The sequence below is a fragment of the Pomacea canaliculata genome, linkage group LG3 (genome assembly GCF_003073045.1).
Source record: "Pomacea canaliculata isolate SZHN2017 linkage group LG3, ASM307304v1, whole genome shotgun sequence".
Taxonomy (NCBI): Eukaryota; Metazoa; Mollusca; class Gastropoda; order Architaenioglossa; family Ampullariidae; genus Pomacea; species Pomacea canaliculata.
In genome coordinates this window covers 11002972-11022945 of record NC_037592.1, presented here as the reverse complement: position 1 = coordinate 11022945, position 19974 = coordinate 11002972, and the positions used below count along the sequence as shown (strand labels likewise).

The 19974-nt window shown below is 37.6% G+C and overlaps 1 protein-coding gene across 4 annotated transcripts; it reads right to left on the bottom strand.

The window, feature by feature from the left end:
• Positions 1-1651: 1651 nt before the first annotated feature.
• Positions 1652-19658, bottom strand: LOC112558667. Of its 4 annotated transcripts, none has more exons than XM_025229242.1 (15): positions 19285-19658; positions 15399-15876; positions 15058-15185; positions 14208-14449; positions 13609-13690; positions 13168-13344; positions 12640-12751; positions 11655-11764; positions 11165-11231; positions 10478-10586; positions 8607-10003; positions 7214-7441; positions 6717-6817; positions 5809-6032; positions 1652-4728 (listed from the first exon to the last, which is right to left on the bottom strand). In XM_025229242.1, exons 2-15 carry the CDS (start codon positions 15844-15846, stop codon positions 2691-2693), a joined length of 5463 nt encoding a protein of 1820 aa, XP_025085027.1. In that variant the 5' UTR covers positions 15847-15876; positions 19285-19658; the 3' UTR covers positions 1652-2690. The 4 variants fall into 4 exon arrangements, with proteins under 4 accessions (XP_025085027.1, XP_025085029.1, XP_025085030.1 ...); XM_025229244.1 differs by lacking the exon at positions 19285-19658 and adding an exon at positions 18980-19138; XM_025229245.1 differs by lacking the exon at positions 19285-19658 and adding an exon at positions 18549-18801.
• Between the last annotated feature and the right edge of the window lie 316 nt (positions 19659-19974).

Sequence of the window (19974 nt, the reverse complement as noted above, 5' to 3'; positions counted from 1 at the left end):
CTTACAAAACTTGATCTAATCATGTATACATTTTATGAATGAACTTTTGGTTTGTGTTATGATTATCTGATATTACTTGATACTGACTTTTTTTTAACTATAAAAAGTTAATTTGTTGGGAAGGGGCATGTTAGAGTATGCAGGGATAGCTTTGTTAAAGAAGTGTTCTTCTCTTCCTTCCATAACCCTGTAAGGCGTCAGTTACCCAAAAGCTCAAAGAAGGGAAGGAAGCTGTACCAGACAGGATAGAGTCCCTCGTGCCTCAGACACTGGGGCTCTAGCCACTTGGCTGTCTGTATCTCCTTACATCCTGTCCTTGACCAAAAATGCACGAACACTGTCATGAAGCTCTAAAAGGGCTGAACATTGACCTTAGAGTGGGGAAAGAATGGTATGACTGGGGGAGGGAGGAGGTGAGTATATTTCGTGCTGGCTACCCTAGTGGTCATGCTTCACATGCTTGACAAGTACCTTCACCCCAACCCAATTCTTTCCTGCTGGACCAGGGTGAAGTTCAAGTTTGTCACTGCCTTAAAAATCTCTTTTTGTGGAGCTTTTTTCACTTGCTTAAAAAGATATCAGGTACAAGAAACCTGCTTCAAGAAAACATGCTACCATGTCTGGAATACCTTCCAGCTTTCAGTCTTTTGCTAGCAAGGCTGAAGACAATACTGGTTTTTATCTCCATTTTCAATTGTTGCTGTGTGCTCATTGTATAGTGATGCTACCGATCTCTTTAAGAAAAATGTCATCCTCAACACACTAGGCCTGAACTGTGATTATGGTTATCCTGAAACCTGCAGAATAATGCATTAAATAACCCAGGTTCATTGCATTAGAATGCCTTCTTCAAACCATGTTTTTTTCTTTGCTGATGCAGTTGTCATGCATGATATTGTTTGATGTCTTAAACATGCTATTTTTCAGAGTTATTTAAAACTATTTTTAATAACATATTACTGATTTATGCTAACATACCTTTTTAAGGATATATAAATACTCAAAAGAAAGCATTGTTATTTTGATATTTTTGGAATATAGAACTTTATGTTTGACAATGAAGATTTCATTTATGGAATAAATATTTGCATTTTCTTCCTTAAGAGCGAATTCTTGATGCAACTCCACATTTCCTGCTTGTGCTTTGTTTTCAAGTGAAAGTTAGCTTGCACTCACAACTCTACATTTTGCATGTGGCATGGTCTAATGTAGACAAGGTGATATTGGGCGTTTGTTTCCTGATTTTGAATTCCTGACCAGTACACACCCTAATAAGCTGATCAAAGGCTGTCCATAATTACTCCACTCAAGTAAATATCAAATTAAATTTTCAGTTACTTATGTTTAGCTTCCTTTAATTCTTTGGACTAGCACATGCAGTACATGCATCTAGTTTAGTCTTGGCCACCAAATAAGGTGGCATGCATTTCTACCTATGTGCTTCATTTTCTTCCATTCATATTCATGCATCAACTAAGCCTCTTCAATCCACACTGAGGACATTCCGCCTTAAATGTTGAAAGTAAAATCTGCATTATCTAGGGTCTGCCAAGTCTGTACCAATACATGAGGTTCTGGGGAATAGAAGTCTGATATGTAAAAAATGTATTAAATGCCATCATGGCGCAGAACATAAAACAAAAAGAAAGTCTTTCATATTTAATTATTATATTTCTTATAGATTAAAAGTCAGCAATCACCACAATTGGTGATAATACTGCTACTAACTGACATGTCAGACTAAATGAAAAAAAATGTGAGTTAAATAATCACACAGACTTTAAAATGACAACCTTTATGCAGCAAAACAGTATCAAATCTATCCGTACCAGGTTAAGTAGGCAATTCACAAGCAGTTTGTGTCTCTCCAAACAAGATACCACAGACCAGTTTGTAATCTCAAATCATCAAAAGCAAAATTATGAGGTATTTTAGTAAGCGCACAAGGGCGACTAGTACTTCACAGTGTTAGTATATCAGCCCGTTTTCAGAACAGGAGGATAATTGAACCATTTGGCTTTTAACAGTTCATTGTTATTGTGACAAAGAATAACTTAAATATTTTATCCATAATGTAAAACATGTGTATGCTATTCAAAATTCTCACTATAAACTGTGGAGAAAGAACTATTTTCTTTCCATATTTGATCCTTGCTGATAAATATTGCAAATACTTACAATGTCCTTACTGGCATACTTCACTGATCACTCAACAATATGGTTAACAATTCATCATTTGCCGCATACACTACAAGTGGTTCAGCCTAAAACTCAGTTGCCTGCATTTGGGAGTAAATGTGTGATCTTGCCACAATGCTTTCAGAAATGAAACTAGTGATGATGTGGTGCCATGTTGCAAATTTAACAGCAATCACCAATTTTATACCTTCTAGAATCATCACTATATATAAATTCACTTGCAACCAACCGCTGCACTGTAACATTCATGTTTTTAACAAATGCATGCACCTACACACACGCACCTACACACACGCACCTACACACACCTCTTTGTCAGCACTAAACTGCACACAGCAACACATTTTTCTTGTACAGACATGTATTCTATTGATCTTGATATCTATGTTGGCCTTTTTAAACAGGTTTACATTATTATGTAAGCCTATGATCATCACAGTAGCATGCATGAACAAAGAAAAGCGTAGATGAAAAATACAATACAAAAGGAATCAGCAAAAAGGTGAAGCTGTGGGATCAATGGTTCTAAAAAGATCTTTGAGCTCCAGAGGCTCAGGCTCTGGTGGAAGCAGTTCTGGTGAAGCAACAGCATCTGTGGATGGATGTTGCTGTGAACTTGTAACAGATGGTTCTAAGCGAGACACATCAGGGGCAACAGCAGATGTATTAGTTCGATCACGAAGATTTGGCCTCCCTGGGCCCTGTGGAGGTCTGTTGTAACTATTGTAGCCAGATTCAGTGTTAGTATTTCCATCATCTCCACCTCCAAGAGGAGAACTGTATTCCATGCTACTCTTACGCTGGCCAATAAACTTTTTTGTTCGCTCACTAGTCACACATTTTTCAGCTGCAGGTTTGCGCTTAAATCGCGGGTCATTTCTGTGGTCAAATGTCTTCTTATTTTTGCCAGTGGTGCCATCTTCACTGTTTGAACTTTCATCACTCACACCACCTTCTGCTTCTGATTTAGGCATCAGGTCCATTTGTCCAGAAGTTACTGAGTGCTGACCACTTTCTAACAGAGTTGTGCTGTCACTTTTCAAAGTAACTACTGCCTTGTGAATGTCACTGTCCTCTGAAGAAGACTGAGGAGAAGGGGAGGAACTTTTCCTGGAGTGAACGAAGCTGTTTCTTGGATAAGCTTGATCTGTAGGATGACTTGGAGAGCTGCCAGAATCATCTGCACGAGGAGAGGAGCTCAAACCTTGCCTCTGGCCTCCCACCCCTAGGCGTGCCATACGTGGATCCAACCCAGAACCTGGCACAGGTAACAAAGGCTGCTTGACCTGTCGTGGATCTCCCTGTGGTCCCCTTTTCAAGCGTGGATCTCCAGCTCGAGATGGAGAATCTAGCGAGTTGCTGGCTGGGTTCTGTCTTGGATCTTGTGATATAGCTACTGAGACATGATGGGGTTCCTGCCCCATGTTGCCCTGAAGTCCGCCCATGGGCCCAATTGGTCCCTGCTGTATTCCCACAGACCCATGTTGCACACCCATGTTGCCTTGCAGTCCACCCATAGGACCTTGCAGCATTCCCACAGAGTTTTGACGAGAATCATGCTGCATTGCCAAAGGCCCCTGCTGCATGCCTAATGGCCCCTGTTGCATACCTAAATTGCCCTGTCTTGTATCCTGACCAAACCCCATAGGTCCTTGCTGCATATTCAGTGGACCCTGCTGCATGTTGATTAAGCCTTGCTGCATTCCCATTGGGCGCTGTTGCATTCCCATTGGTCCCTGCTGCATTCCCATGGGCCCTTGCTGCATTCCCATGGGCCGCTGTTGCATTCCCATGGGGCCTTGCTGCATTCCCATGGGACCTTGCTGCATGTTCGTAAGCCCTCCTGGCATACCCATCATACTATTGCGGGGATCATTTTGCATCATACGAGGTCCAGGCATCATGCCATTCTGAAATTCCGGGCCAGGCCCCATATTATTTTGCTGCTGCATCATACCTATTGGGCCCATGTGATGATGCATCATATTGGCACCCATGTTGTTCTGCAGCCACGGTTCTTGTGGAGGTACATTCTGCAAGTGAAGATCAGGGCCTGAGACAGTCTGAGGACCAACAGGCTGGGGACGAGGATCCTGCATCATGCCCTGCATGCGAGGATCTTTCCGTCTGGATCGAGGATCCTGAGGACGCGAGGAAGGACTGCTGCCCCCTTCTGCCAAGCTGTTGGAGCGCCGAAGTCTTGGGTCCTGAGGCTTTTTAATTTCCACTGCTTTTTCCTCTTGCAGCTTCAAAAAGCGCTGAACACGTGGATCTGCCTTCTGCAAAGGATCCGAGGGATCAATTGTTGAGGGCAGAGAGGCATACACTTTAGAACCAGGCAAAATCAGCAAACTGATCTGGTACGTCATTGGAGAATGTGGAACAGCATTTGTGACAGGGGGATCTACATGCAGAGGAGGAAGCAGTGGTAGCTGTCCAGATGATGGCATCACCTGTGCTTCTTGTCCAGCAGAACGCTTCAACCTGGGGTCTGTTTGTCGCTGGCGAGGATCTCTTTGTGATGGAGCACTGCACATACAGAATTTAAGGTTTAACTCTTTACAGTTTCATGAATATCTAAAATATCTTTCTACAAGACATACTATAGGAATCAATAAGCAACATTTTCTCTTGAACCGACTCCCTGACCTGTTGTGTGAGGCACTCCACTGGTTAGATAAGCAACAGCCCTTGGTCAGCTATAAAGGCTACAGCATGGTCAATAAATACACCAGGTTTTGCAACCAACACTCTAACCAGTGAAACACCCGACAAGCCAGGCATGCACGAGCTCACTGTTAAAGAATCAACTTCTGATGGCTTGAGACTTACTGTAACAAACTATTATCTTCTAAGGTCATGTCAACAGGTAAGGTCAAATACAAAACCAAAAATATTCTACTTGATAGATGAGCAAGAAAGTCTGAAAAGTAAAGTTTTTAGTAGGCTATAAGAGTTTTGTAAATCTGGTTATACTGTTCGAACAGACATCTGTTTTAAAAAAAAAATACAGTAAAGCTTTTAATGGGTTTGCTTTGTATCAACCAGAAACCTTTTTTTAGATTCCGTCCTTTAAAAATTGTATACTGAAGTGCTTATAAAATTTTTGTGATAAGAATCCCTTGCAGAAATAAAATAGTTTCCTTTGTCAATATTTTGTGCAGCATCTGTCTGGGGACAGTTCCAGTTCAGAATCATTAGTCACATCAACCCACTTGTACCTAAGAATTAATGCCACTCTGATCACTAGGACATTCAAAAGAATCATTAAGGCAAGTCAAGACTGTGCAAGCCACATTCCTGATGAAATGAATGTTTTGATAATGCTTAATGTTAATAATTATAAACATTAGAGGTTTCCATAGCTTGCCACAAACTAAATAATTACAACAAAGATCATTAAATATTCATGACAAGCATATAGCACAGGTGGCATTGAAAATATGCTTTTTAAGATGTCTCAATAAATGACCTTAGGACTGTTCAATTATTAAATTATCATAGCTAAATTAGTCATAGGATCTTTTTATAAATCTCAAGACCCCATATGGCACATATTCCCTACTGTCAAATAGTAAAGCATCACATTTACTAAATAAACATACACACCCAGAGACTGCAGTGTTGGATGGTGTCACTGCTGAACCTGCAGCAGAAGAACTCTGAGATGTGGGCAAAGAAACTGATTTGTCAGTCTGTGCCTGATTACGAATTGACTGGATCATCTGCATCACATTAAATGTCGATGCTGTTGATGAAAATGTAGAAGTCCCTAAAGTAGAATCAGGTCCTGAATTTGAGTGGCTTTCAGTGGTAACTGTACTTGATCCAGACTGAAAGATATTCAAACCACATTCAGATTTTACCTTTATCTCAATTATAAATCCACATTCATGAGATTACTCAAATTTGAAGTAAATACAGTACACCCTTCTACTGCTGGATCATATGCACAAATCAAATATTCAGTTTAATTGTTGTGATCTTAGTCTTATAATTGGAGAAATTACAGCTTATAAGAAACATAGTCTCTGGAATATTTTTCCTGAGTAGTTCAGACTAAAATTCTCACCAACTCACCAGAACCAGTTTTAACATCCTATGACAAACTAGTAACCTCAAGTTTACAGTTTTTACAAAAGAGGGAGAGAGATAAGACCCAAAAAAATCCACTGTCACATAAGGCACAAAATTTCTGAAAACCTGTTTAGTTAATAGATGATTCAAATGTAGTGGGAAGTATTTGTATAAAATAATAATGATGTTATTTTGACTGTTTCAGATATTGCTAGAAAGTGCTTTAAACACATTTTCTCCTTGATAGTATGCATTAAACATGCATAAATACAAATGCTACAAACAATTTTATATTATAAAAAATACAAAACCTTAAAATGAACAAACCTGAAACCTCAAAATCTTTAAAGGCCAACAATATAGGGAATTAATAAGTATAGCACAATTCAAAATAAACAACTGTACATCATCAAAGAAATTTTCATTGAGAGAAAACTTACTGTCTGAGTTATAGTTTTCAGAATATCAGTAAGTTTTGCCTTTGGTTTATCCTGGTCTTCCTCATCACTGGAGTACCAGTTGTCATCATCATCATCATCCACTGAAATAATATCACCAAATAAAAACAAATTGTAATACTAAAGCATTTATCTAAGTTTCTGTCAAGAAATTGAGAAATGATTTCCAAATAACCCATATTTGAAGAAAATGGGATTGTGTATCTGGCACTCTCAAAAATCTTCCTTTTAAAGATACTAACTTTGAAGCAGAATGTGAAGCAGTGTTACATTTTTGACTTGGTCAAAACTATTTCTATATGTGGCTGAAGAAGATAAATTCTCCATCCGACAATATTTTTTTATTTGTTGGACAAACTACAATAAAATCAGAAAATTTCTGTACTTCATTCAAGAAGTTTACTTTTTCCAGATGTTACCACTGAGATGTACAGCTACCATACTTGTTTCAGCATGTTTTTCTGAAAAATACAACATACTTGTTTCAGCATGTTTTTCTTCATGACTTGATAAGGTATTCTTTTTTGTGGTTCCCTCTGATAACTCTTCTACATCCGGCTGCTGCAGCTGATGGAGTTGCTGCTGTCGAATGCGCATAAATAACTGTCGCTGCATGGGTGGCAGATGCATGGGGATAGCAGATTCATTTTCCTTGTCTCCAATGGATTTTGATAAAAACTGATCTTCTGATGAGCTGTCTGATTCTCCTAAAGAAAGAAAGAATAAAAAAGACACCATATTATCAGACCCTATAATGACTCTTTAAATAGAAAAACTGACCATTCAATGATCCAAATTTCTCTGAATAAAATCTATTGCTATTTGTGAGAAGAGAAATATTTGCTTTTCATAACTTAATTCAGGCATTCAGCTACATAAAGGTAAAACAGACAAGCATTATTCCTTTATTCATGTTTCACTCCCGCAGAGGCAAACATCTTAGAGAAGTGTCTACTTTGCATACTGTTCGGCAAACTACGTAGTGTTTTGATTTGTATTCCAACAGCCAAAAATAACATAAATTATAACGTTAAGTAATAGTGGAATTCTAATGTATATTTTAACAAAGAATTTGTTTGGCACTTTACATTTGCATATACTGTGCATAATTTTTAAAAAAATTGTCATGACCTACATTCAGTTCCCACCTTTCACTTGAATTTAGTACAAGGAAACAAAGAACTATATTTCTTGAAAATTACATCATTTAGCTGTGTAAGAAAAGCTCTCTAAAATGATGTCACTGACGGTTGTCTTTATCATAGATTAGTAGATGTAAAACTTCCCTATTAGGACTTGCTAAAACCTACAAAAATCAGGTCATAACTGAGGAAAGTCTTAGTAAGGAAATTAGCCTGCTTTCATTCCACAAACTACAACTCGAGGTCATTTATTTAGATTTGACTTTCAATGCTGGGACTATATAGTCATAGCTGTGATGATTTGACTCAGGCACATGGTAAATATGGCTGGGGTGATAAGGTTTTAAGTTAATGACCAGTGACTCCATGAACAAATAGAATCTTTCAAAATAGACAATTTATTTTATGCTATTTCTGCCGAAAGTCACAATATAGGGAAAACAGTTGGCCAGATACAGAGAACTTGACTTCTATATTATTACACATGTTTATGGCTATGTCATTTATTGTCATAAACATTCAATATGGCATTCCCTTTCCTCATTCCAAAAAAACCCCCAAACCTCAAAACAACCCCCCCCCCCCCAAAAAAAAAAACCAAAACAAAAAACAAACCTAGAATACCACCTACTTTAATTTTGCTTACAAAAATAGTGTGTAAAATCCTACCCCTTAACCAAAAAGAAAAAAGAAAAAGAGAAAGGTGAAAAAAAAAAAAAACCTGATTAACCTGGTGATTGTTGTGATGATTCATCAGGTGCAAATGTCACCCGGCCTTCCTCTTTTTCTTCCTTGTCATCAGAGAGCTGATTTTCTGCTATTTCTTCCTCCAGTTGTGATTCTAGTGGAGTTATCTGACCAGAAACCTTTTGCTCAGGCTGGCAGGATGACTCAGGCACCACATCGCTGTCTTGCTTAGTTTTACACACTCCATCCTCATGTTCACCACTCACAGAATCCTCAACAGTGGCACTATCCTGGCTGTTTCCATGGGAAGGCGACTCCATTTTGTGCACATCTTGTCCCCCAGCTCCCCTGCGCATGTCTGTATCCTGTGAAACTCCTACCCCAGCCTGCTGAAGCTGCTGCTGATGGCTGTTCTGGCTGAAAGGCCCATTACCCGATGCACCACGCAGAAGTGCGCTGATCATATTCAGGACCGGTGGCATAGAGGATGCAGTCTGCTGGCCTCCTCCCAGGTTGAAAGGCAACCTAGGGCCTCCTGGTATTCTTGGATTCAACATTCCAGTCCCGATCCCTTGGGGCATGCCATGCTGCATGTTGGCATTCATTCCTTGTTGCAAGCCAGGGTTCATTCCTCTTATACTTGGCATGTTTATTCCCTGCTGCATATTGGAGTTCATGTTTTGGGGCATGTTAGGATTAATCCCTTGCTGCATATTTGAGTTTAAGCTCTGATTTATTCCCTGCTGCATGCCAGGGTTCATTCCCTGCTGCATGCCAGGGTTCATCCCTTGCTGCATGTTTGTATTTATGGGTTGGTTCATACTCTGCATGTTAAGGTTCATATTTTGTGGCATGTTTTGGATTATTCCTTGCTGCATTCCAGGTTTCATGACCTGATTTAAGCCTTGCTGCAAGTTTGAATTCATCACCTGCATAAGGCCTTGTTGCATTCCAGGACGTGGGCCTTGCTGCATTCCAGGATTCATATTTTGCATACCTGGATTCTGCAGTCGCTGCATCCCTGGATTCATACCTTGGTGCATGGCTGGGTTCATTCCCTGGTGCATGGCTGGGTTCATACCTTGCTGCATCCCAAACATTGGCCGCTGCTGCCCCATCATTGGCCGAGCACCAGATGGTCCATTTGGTCCAGCCATCATCATGGGTCCCTGCTGTGTGTTGTTGCGCATAGGCAAAACCATGCCTGTGCCCTGTGCAGGGCTTCCAAGCAAGCTAGGTCCCGGTTGGTGACTACCTAAGCTACTGATGGGCCCTTGGTTAGGAGAGAAGCCTTGGGAAGACATCGGCATCTGCCCTGGATGAGGTGGTGAATTCATACCTACTGGGCACTGGTTTGACTCTGAATTTAAGTTGGATTTTCTTTCTGGTGGTGGCGATTTCTCACCTCGAGGAGACCTTTCACTGTAGAACCCAGTAGGTCTGAGAAAGAAAAAACACAGTGACAAAAAGTGATTTCACTTATGATGAAATTTTCATGTTCCTAATTGTTATTTTATCCATCCATACCTACTCCCACTCCTTAAAATGAAATGACTCAAGCATATAAATGGACCATTAATGACATTAACGACAAGTAGCTTCTTCAGGACCGGTACTAGTTGAGCGTGTCCTTTTGCAGTCTGCGATTACCTGTGGGTGACCAAGCATCTGTGCCTGCTTACATAAATGTTTTGGTTGACTCTGCAATGTCTAGTCACTGTAGGCAGTGTTTATAAAAGAAAGGGAGTGTGGCATAAAGAGCAAGCAACGATGAGGGGTAATGTGTATATGCATAGGATAGGCGTATTTATTCTTCAAGTTGTCTCTTCCATCATCAAGTCATATTCCAAGTGCAATGTAACTTGGCCAAAGGACAAATTCTTATTCTTCATTTTTTGAGCTGAGAAAACTCACATAGGTGGTTCTTTGCCAGGTGGAAAAACTTCAATATCAAACAGAGAGGGAATTTTCTTGACTTCTTTTGCTCTTTCTGCTGCTTCCTTTATGTGCCGAGGTGGTGAACCTGCAAAGTTCAGCAAATTAAAAAAAAAATACTTCTACATCTGTGCCTGATGTATTTTAATCCTCATAATAACAAAAATTACTAAATATGTGTTGATTATATATGCTCATGTGACTTAATGGTTTCCTTAAGAATGATAATGAAATATTTTAAACATTACTTTTTTACACACTGAACATAAATCTCCCAGGGAAAAGATTTTTCAAAAAGTGTGGAAGTCACTTAGGTCACACCTTATTTACAACTACATGGGGAACTGAGAAAAATATATAAACATTAAGAATAAGTTCAAAAGTTCAATCATATTTGATAGTACAACTAAAAGATATAACAAAATACTGAAATGGATTACTCCAGATAATGTTGACGGAGTGCCTTTACTCTCCTAAGTGTGCAACAGTTGCCATGATGTCATATTAAAAAAACAAAGTGTGACATGAGTTATGAATTATATTTGATAAGAAAAATACAAAAAGACAAACAAACAAAAAAAAAAAAACACAGAAAGATTAGAGGGGCTGATGGTGGGGGAAGGGAGAGGGCGTCAGAAAGGCCAATCAAAGATAAGGGGTTCTTACCCAGCAAACTTGGTTTTTTAATATGCCTCTCTGGAGGTTCCATTTCAAAGTCTTTATGATGTCTCATCTGAAAACAGAAATAAATATAATCAATGGTAATTCCATAGCAAATAACTGACCTTCACTTTTTAATCTCTCTTTATCTGGGAGGAAAAAAATGACAAAAAAATTGATAAACGTGGCAATGAAAAAGATTGACTTAAAGAATGAACCCGATGTTCTCAATTCATGATTCCATTTATGGGATACTCTGGAAAGAGGTGAAAATCTCACTTCCTGAAATGACTTTGTTATCTATACCTCATTAAGATCTACTTCATAGCATGCTCTTCAACCTTTCTTGATGACTGAAGTCTAAATTTAGGTCAATACATAATCCTAGGGAAAAGGATTTTTGTGACAAAAGTTAGAATTCAAAGAATGAAATCCAGCCGCACAAAAATGCATGACTCAAACACAAATGGCAACATATGGTGTGAGGAAAGATTACCTCTTCAACAATGCGTCTTGTGTCTTCTGTCAGTGGATCATGGGAGAAGCGACAATTGTCACCGGAGTAGCAAGTTGCTCCAGTGTGGTAATACTTGCATGGGTAATCACGTATGTTAGTCAAGAAAAATGTACAGTGAACTTGCAAGAAAAGATTCTGATGGCAATAAATTTAAAGAGTATATATGGACCTGAGCAAAAACACTAAAAATACATTATTTTATTTCTGGTGAAGAGTTTAGAGATAAAAATAGGCTGCAACTCCTCACAATGGCATAAATAATAATAATCATAAATGAAAAATTTGAAAAATGCATACTCACACTCCTAATTAGCATGCTCATAGCGCTTATGAACAAGAACGAAATATGGACAGCACACAAGGGACAGGAAAACAAATAGCATATGAACTATAAAAGAATAAACAACCACACTTAACAAAGAATAAAATCAAATGCAAAAAACACAGAGGAGCCAAATATATCATTCTTTAAAATTATGACACTATTTTCTTTTTAAAAAAGCTCCAAGATTAAATAATAAATCTTTAGCTGTCATGGCCATTCAAACACAAAGCATGGAAAAAAGTTTCACAGCATAAACTTCTGCATGGAAAAATCTTCTATCTTTAAGGCATATGTACAAAAGAGGTGGGGGAATGGAAGACTACACATTTCATAAATAAAAGATATAATAATTTTAACCACAATTAAGTTTTCCTACCAGTAGGTTATTACTGCACATTAATTTACACTATATGTTCCAAACTTTTGTAGGGGTGGTCTGGTGGCGCCATAGTTAGCATCTGCTCACCAATACAGTGAAGGTTGGCTGTCCTGGGTTCAACTCTCATCTTTGGCACGCTGTTCTTTCTCTGCATATGGCATCTGTTTACAGGGATGGCTGCCTTGCTATAATGTAACCTTAGTTGCTGGCTATGCATAAAACACCAATACCCTTCCGCTCCAAACTTTTGTAAAGGATATCATGCATGTAAATGCAGTTCTCTCCTTTCTGGCATCCATTTTGTGTAGTGTAAAACTTGCACACCTCTAACCGTTTTGGCTTAAAGTCATGGTTGAAAGGGCATGATGATCCCTAAAAAGTAAATTAAAAAAAAAAAAGGTATTGTCTCTTTGCATGCATGCATCAACAATATCATAACAAGACAAATTCCAGCTTAAATAAAGCAAACTTTTTAGTTGCTTGCATCCATCTAAATTGAGGTCACAGTCAATGTATGTGAACACAGGATTGGAAGACCACAACAAAAGCTATTATCAAGATAGACAACTTATTCAAGGTGATTAGTCACTTCTCTCAAATCATAATTCAGACAATCCAGCTATTTTATTCACTTTTCTGGGTATTTATGTTACCACTCTATTCGAAACAAATAGTCTGATGCCATCATCTCTGCAATATAAGTAAATTTACAATAAATGTACCAATGAAAAATATTCATTTTGACAATAGCATAGCTTGTATGAAAAAAAAAAACTGAAGCAACTTACCTTGGCACATTTTCCTTCCTTAAAAAATTTGCAAATAGGCCGCTCTGCCATTGGAATTTCCAAAAGTGGCTTCTTCTTGGGTTGTTGCTCAATGTGGCGCATGATGTCTCCCTTTCGTTTTCCTAATCTCGTTTTTCTTTTTTCTCTTGGTTTTGCATTCCCTTTTACTTTGGCAGGCTAAGCATAATTAAAATAAAAAGTATATTAAAAACAAACTGTAAACAGTATCAAATGTAGCAAGCTACAGACCAGAAAAACTTAAAAGATGATATAAAGGAAACCGAAGACCAATCATGAAGCTACATGAGACATGCTCACAAACTCACAAAATAAAAATCTGCAAATTATGTGATAAAGAAAAAAAGACACCTTTAGAAAAAGTCAAAGCCCACACATGTTAAGTAGAATTAATTATACTCAAACAGATAAATGAAACCTAACCTCTTTTTCATTTGCAGCTACATTAGCATCGATGTATTCATCAGAAACCATGCTTGTCATGCTCTGCTGTACACTTGGAACCCTTTTAAAAAATAAATAAAACAATGGTTTCAAAAAATCAGCATTAAAAATAATTCAGAAATAATGATAGAAGTATAGCTTGATGCTAAAAATTTATCTTTTGAGGAAATTACCTTCATGCACACAAATAGATTCTCTTTTCTCCATCCAAGCATTTGAAATGAAATGTAGATTAAGATCTAGCTACCCACTATTATCTGTCCAGCAATCGGCTCAAACCCAGATAGTCTGCTGATAAAAATATCCCTATTGAATATAATGTAGCTAATTCTCATCCCAGAACAAATCATCATTAACATGCTCTTAAAATAGGCTTATTCTTTAAAACAAAGCAGAACAAAAACAAACATAGCAATACATGCACAGAGACAAATTCCTGTCCACAAGACATTTCAGTCAACTGAAAAGGATGAAATTCCTATCAGTGGACAAGCATATACCTCTCAATGACCTCAAGAAACTCTGTTCTTGTCATGTCTTGGAGAAATATTATCAACACACTTTAAAAGTTGACTTACTCATCATCAGACTCCTCCGATGGACTGTCATACAACCCCGGTGGACTAGAACCTACATAATAGTAAGAATCACGAGGGGCATGCCGCTTTCTGGCATAATGGGAGGAGCCTTGGTAATGAGTGTCATAGTTTTCATCTTCTTCTGCCAGACCACCCTGATAACCAGACCATCTACCACCTGACTCATAATCCAAGCGGTCGTGATCAACATAGGCAGCATGTCGACGTGACTTCTTCTTTTGCTGCAATGACAGAACCCATTCTGTTTTGTTTTTAACTCATGTACAAGGAATGTGTAGAATATGGGAAAAGAAAGGCATAATATATAATAACGTATTAAAGATAAGGGGTTGTAGGAGGAATGAGAGAGTAAGAGCAACCTATGATATGTAGGAACAAAATAAGGATGATCATAAAAAAAAAAAAAAAAATTAAAGGTCAACTTATAAACTGCGCCTCTGAATTTCTTGGTTATGTTATTACTGTTGTACTATACATATATTTTCTTTAAGTAATAACGGTAAATTTGTTAAGATAAAGAATCTAACCAACATTATTTCATCTAACCTTCACACTTTAGTTTTTGGCTGTTGTTATAATAGTTGACAATAAAAGAATAAAACTTAGCAAATGAAAAGAATGAACACAGAAAGCTATTTGCAGATTTTTGTAAAATCCAGAAAACTGAACTTTCCTTTTTGAAAAATGTAAGAATAACATCAGTCTTTTCCCCAACTACATTAAAAACATGTTCATTGCATTTAAAAATAAATGGCTGAAAAGTTTAACAAGAACAGCAGGTTGTCAAAAAGTTTTGTACATTAAGAAAATCATTCAGGTCACGTGGTACCTTTCCATCTTTATGTCGCTTTTCCTTCTTAGGTTTTTTTCGTCGATCCCGCTTGCTTTTTTCCTTTGTTTTGTTTTCTTCACTTTCACTTTCATTACCATGATCTTCAGAGTCTCCAGCAGATGCAGCTGTAAAATTTAGTTATAAAATAACCGTCACATTCACACTTCAATTATTTTTGAATTTTCAGTTTATAACTATTTGAGATTAAAACGAGATTTTTAAAAAAGTCTGGAAATAAATTTGACAGAATAACCAGTGCGGTTTTTTAAATCTATAAAGCAAATAGAAAGTTTATAAAGTCTGTGTCTTTAAATCCTAAAGATGTGCTAAAAGATTACCATCATTTTCTGGCACAGAAAATTTTGCATTGGCATCATCGTCTTCATCAGTAGCAATTTCTCCGTCCTCCAGTATTTCTCCATCTTCCATGTCATTTTCTTCAATTGAATGTGTCATCTTTGTCCCTGCACAACCTGGAAATTCAGATTCGTCATCCTCCTCTATCAGGTCTTCCATGGCATCTTCATGATGCCTTCTCGAATATCTGTGAGATCGTCGTTTGTGACCTTTGTGCCTTGAGGAATGTTCATGGCGGGATTTATGTCTGCTGCCTTGTTCTGGCCCTTGTGCATTTTCAAAGTTCAGATCTTCTTCAGCTTCTTCATCACCCTGTTCAATCTCAGAAATCAACTTATTGTTTGCCTGAGAGTCTGGCATTGCATCATCGCTGATATCCTGAGACAAGTACTGTAATTCACCTTCTAGTGGCTCACTGCCTTCATCCATCTTAATTGGAAATGTCTGTCTACGTCATACCTGCACAGAAATTATCATTCATTGTATATATCTGTCACCTATTTACCAGAAACTTACATGGGAGGAGTTAGTTTTGATTTTAATCTAGTAGCCTTAATTCTCTTATGATGAAACAGTTGCTTTTAATCAATAAAGCTGAAAACTTGAATGAAAAAATACACCGGAAGGTAACATTATTTTAACAAAGTTGGTGTGCAACTGGAAGAAAAATGTGGGAAATATGAGGACTTGAAAACTCATAAAAATACTAAGCTTTCACCAGTTACATTTATGCATGGGTGAATGACATTTTATGTACCACTTGTATAATTAGATATGTATACATATTCTGTGACAACTTCCTGCCTACAACCCTTAAATTTTACTTCATATTTCCTTAATCTTTAAAATAACCCCCAAACATCAAACATTTCTGGGGAACTACACTCAAAAGCTTCAATGCTCAATTGGTAATAGTTTTAACTTTCAAGTGTTCGTGAGACAGTTGCTTGCTTTGCAGAAAATCCCACTCATTTACATATATTAAAAGATAAATGACAATGCTATAGTGTTGATAGGAAAAAAAAAAAACAGTGCTGAAGTTTATCAAAACTCCCCACAGTTTGTGCAAAACGCTGTAAACAAAACTGCATGCACATGACAGAGAAACAAACTGAATTTACATCTTATGCCCCAAGAAGTCAACAACAAAGAAAGTGAACTCTCTTAGACAACACAGACCAGTCAAGCCAGAGGCTCCCTTAAGCTGAACACATTTGTGTGGAGAAATAATATTGCAAAGGCTGAGACACTGATGGGTTCTTAGCAGATAATCATCTCAGCATCATCTTCTTTTGGGTTTTGTATACTGGGCAATGCACTGAGAGTCTTTTGAGGATGGAAGGGAAGATGAAAGATTGCAAAAACTGTGCATATAAAAAAATGGCTGGAAGTATGATTTCAAGAAAAAGTGGTTTCAAATTATATCTAGAAAACTACCAACACTCCAAGCTACTTTTATGTACAGCACAAAATAATGTCCTTTTATGAACCTTAAAGATTATGATTACTTAAATAACCTAAACCAATCTCAAGATTTAAGTAAAACAGTAATGATGGAAGCCCAAGTCTGACCACTTACCCTGTTCTTTGACTGCTCTTTTAAGTAACAATACAACAATCTAACATAGCCTACTTTTCATTATGAACAGCTTCCACTCTTTCAGCACTCTCTCACTGGTTGTTGCACTTATTCCTCCTTTCTTGAAACTATGTCTTCAGTGCATTTCTATTCTACAATTTTAAAGCATATCTCACCTGATGAGCACATTTCTTAACTTTACTAAGATAGTGGAAACAGTTCTTGATTAATTAGAATGCAAAGAAAGAGCGCTGATGAGCATATTGTTTCTCTACTTTAGAATATAACATAATTTCTAAACTGGAACCCTACTTCAATTATGAAAAAGAGGGGGAAATCAGCTTTCGTTTATGTGCTTGTGGCAGTCTTAGCCATTAGGGGGAGTGGATGAAAATAAAGAGAATTCAAATTTTCTTTTCTTTAACATAAGGGGTATGAAAGGGTTCAGATTCTGCCTTAATCCTATTAAAATGTTATATTAAGTAGCTGTATAAACCGCCCTAACTTTTATTCTTGGTGTATCCATAGTATTCCACCATCTCACTGCCTGAAAGGGAAGGGGGGAAAGGAACACCTAATACCAAATATATCACTCTTTGAATAAATTCCCCAATCACTCTACAATCTTTCCCGTGCCTGAAAAGGAAAAAAAAAAATGATCTAAAAGCAAATATTGCTAAGCCTGGACAGGATGAATAAGAAATAAATTTTTTTAGTTTTGCTTTCTATATCGAGCGTTCATACAAAGAATTTACAATCATAAAAATATGGGGTCTGAAAACGTACAATTTTTCTGACGGTAAGTTTATTAAGCATTGTTGGAACTACTATTGTAAAATGTTGAGTAGTAAGGTAGGTGCTGCCATCATGCTTTAAAGTGATACATTACTTACATAAAATCTAGACTGATATGGTAAGACTGTTAATTGTTAAATTTAGTAGACAACAACAGAGTAAGGTTTTATGATGGAAAATGAAAGTGATTATGAATTTTAACAATTTGAAATGCCAGGCAGAAAGTTCCTGCTGCTATCAGTTAAAGTAAAAGCTAATTTTGCCAAAATGGCAATGATGGTTATTGTTAGTTTTGCAGAAGAACTAAATTACAAATTAATCATTGCATATGTTGTGCATGCGCGCACTATTTCAATTGTAAGCATAAATCTCAGAATAAACCCGAGTCAACTTTATGGTCAAATACTTATGATCCTGCTAACCCCACTCGGTTTAATGTTAAAGGGCTAAACATACTTTAATTGGGCCATCGACAAATTCATTTGTACATACAGCACAGTGAGATGCTTTCGTTGCCGACTTTGATAAAAATTACATATTCAATTCCCTTTTATGAAAAATGCGCCTCTGAGGACAAAAATTGACTGAAAAGCGTCATCTGTAGCAAATACTTTTTACGAAGTACTTAAAAGATAACTTGTAAACTACAAGGCATCAGAAACTTGTCGAATTTGTTTACCAAGAATCGCGAAAATTAAGATCGGAGAATTTTTTAATGCTGAATTATTTTTTCTTTACTGATAAAAACGAGTCGTACGTAAATTCTGAAAAGCAAATCTCTTTTGTCGATTCTTGTCTTTCCTTCGCGAGTTACCCTACATAAGCCGAGCAGTGAGAAATCGTGTCGCACGTCACTTCCGACACCGTACGACGCGTGCTATCGAGATGTTTTCTTTCAAATGCAGTCTCAATGTTCAGCGAAAATTAATGCCATTTAGCCAGAATAATTTGTCATATTTCGATTTAAGCATTGCTACTGGCTGAAGGTTACGGTTAAAACTGTTCACGGCTGCTGTTGAATACGAATCTGCATTCCCCCACCCCACCCCAGTGCGCCATTTCCTCGAAGACATCGGAATTAGTTTCACTAGCATCGGGCAAATGCCTTGTGCTTTCATAATTTCACACAATGCCCTTCCTAACTCGTTGTACTGCCGAATGTCACATTACAGACGAATTAATGCTTACCGTCGATAAGGATTACAAAATAATTTTGTTTAAAATGTACAACTGCGTGACTTTAGGAACCAGGAAAGAGTGAAATCAGAAATGGCGCTTCTTCACGAAGCGTCCGAACGCAGCTTTTGTCTTTTCCATGTAGGTATTCTGCATCCATTGTTTAAAATTAAGGTTTCTCAGGAACAAAACAGTCTACCATGAGGTTTTGGGAATCTGACATTTTTTTTCCTAATCCCAGCAATGACAACACACCTATCAACACAGTATTGGGAGGAGCTTCCTCATTAGCATAATGTATGCACAATGTTCGTTACCTTCTTTCGAGTTTAAACTCGTCCTTCAGATTTTTCTTAACTCTAGGCTTATTTTAAAGAGCCTCGACGTTCTTGCGATGAAAGTTGTGTTTTGTGTCCGTCATAGCAATCGATTTCCTGCGTTTTTCCTTGTCCAGACCCCACAAATAAGGTGTGAGAGGGGTCGGGCTGACAAGGGGTATAGGCTGAAAGTTTAGGGATAAATGCCAAAGTCTGATAGAGCTCTTATACTCTAAACAGCTCGGGCAATAAAAAGACAAGATATTGTGATAAATTTCAACTCCTCTAACAATCCGACATGAGCAGCATTTCCACGTAGACAGCACGCACACACACCATCCTTCAACGAACGCAAAATGGCGACGTCAGATCACATGACTGAGTCAACGCAGACGAGACCAGCTTATTATTAGAGGGATACAAGCTTCAAACATATAGCACGTATATTACAGTTTACCAAAAACTGTGCCATTAAAACCCAGATATCGGAAATAAACATTAATTGAAATAATATAAATTAAGTTGTACAAAACTAAAAACACAGTACTGATAAGTTATTATTAATAAGGAAATCAAAACACCCCTGAACCAGGATTATACCAAGTAAAGGCACGTAGCCTTTATACCACGAGGCGATAGAAAGTTTAGGCTGCGCAGTTTGGAAAGGGTGACCTATTTTAGTAGTGTTAG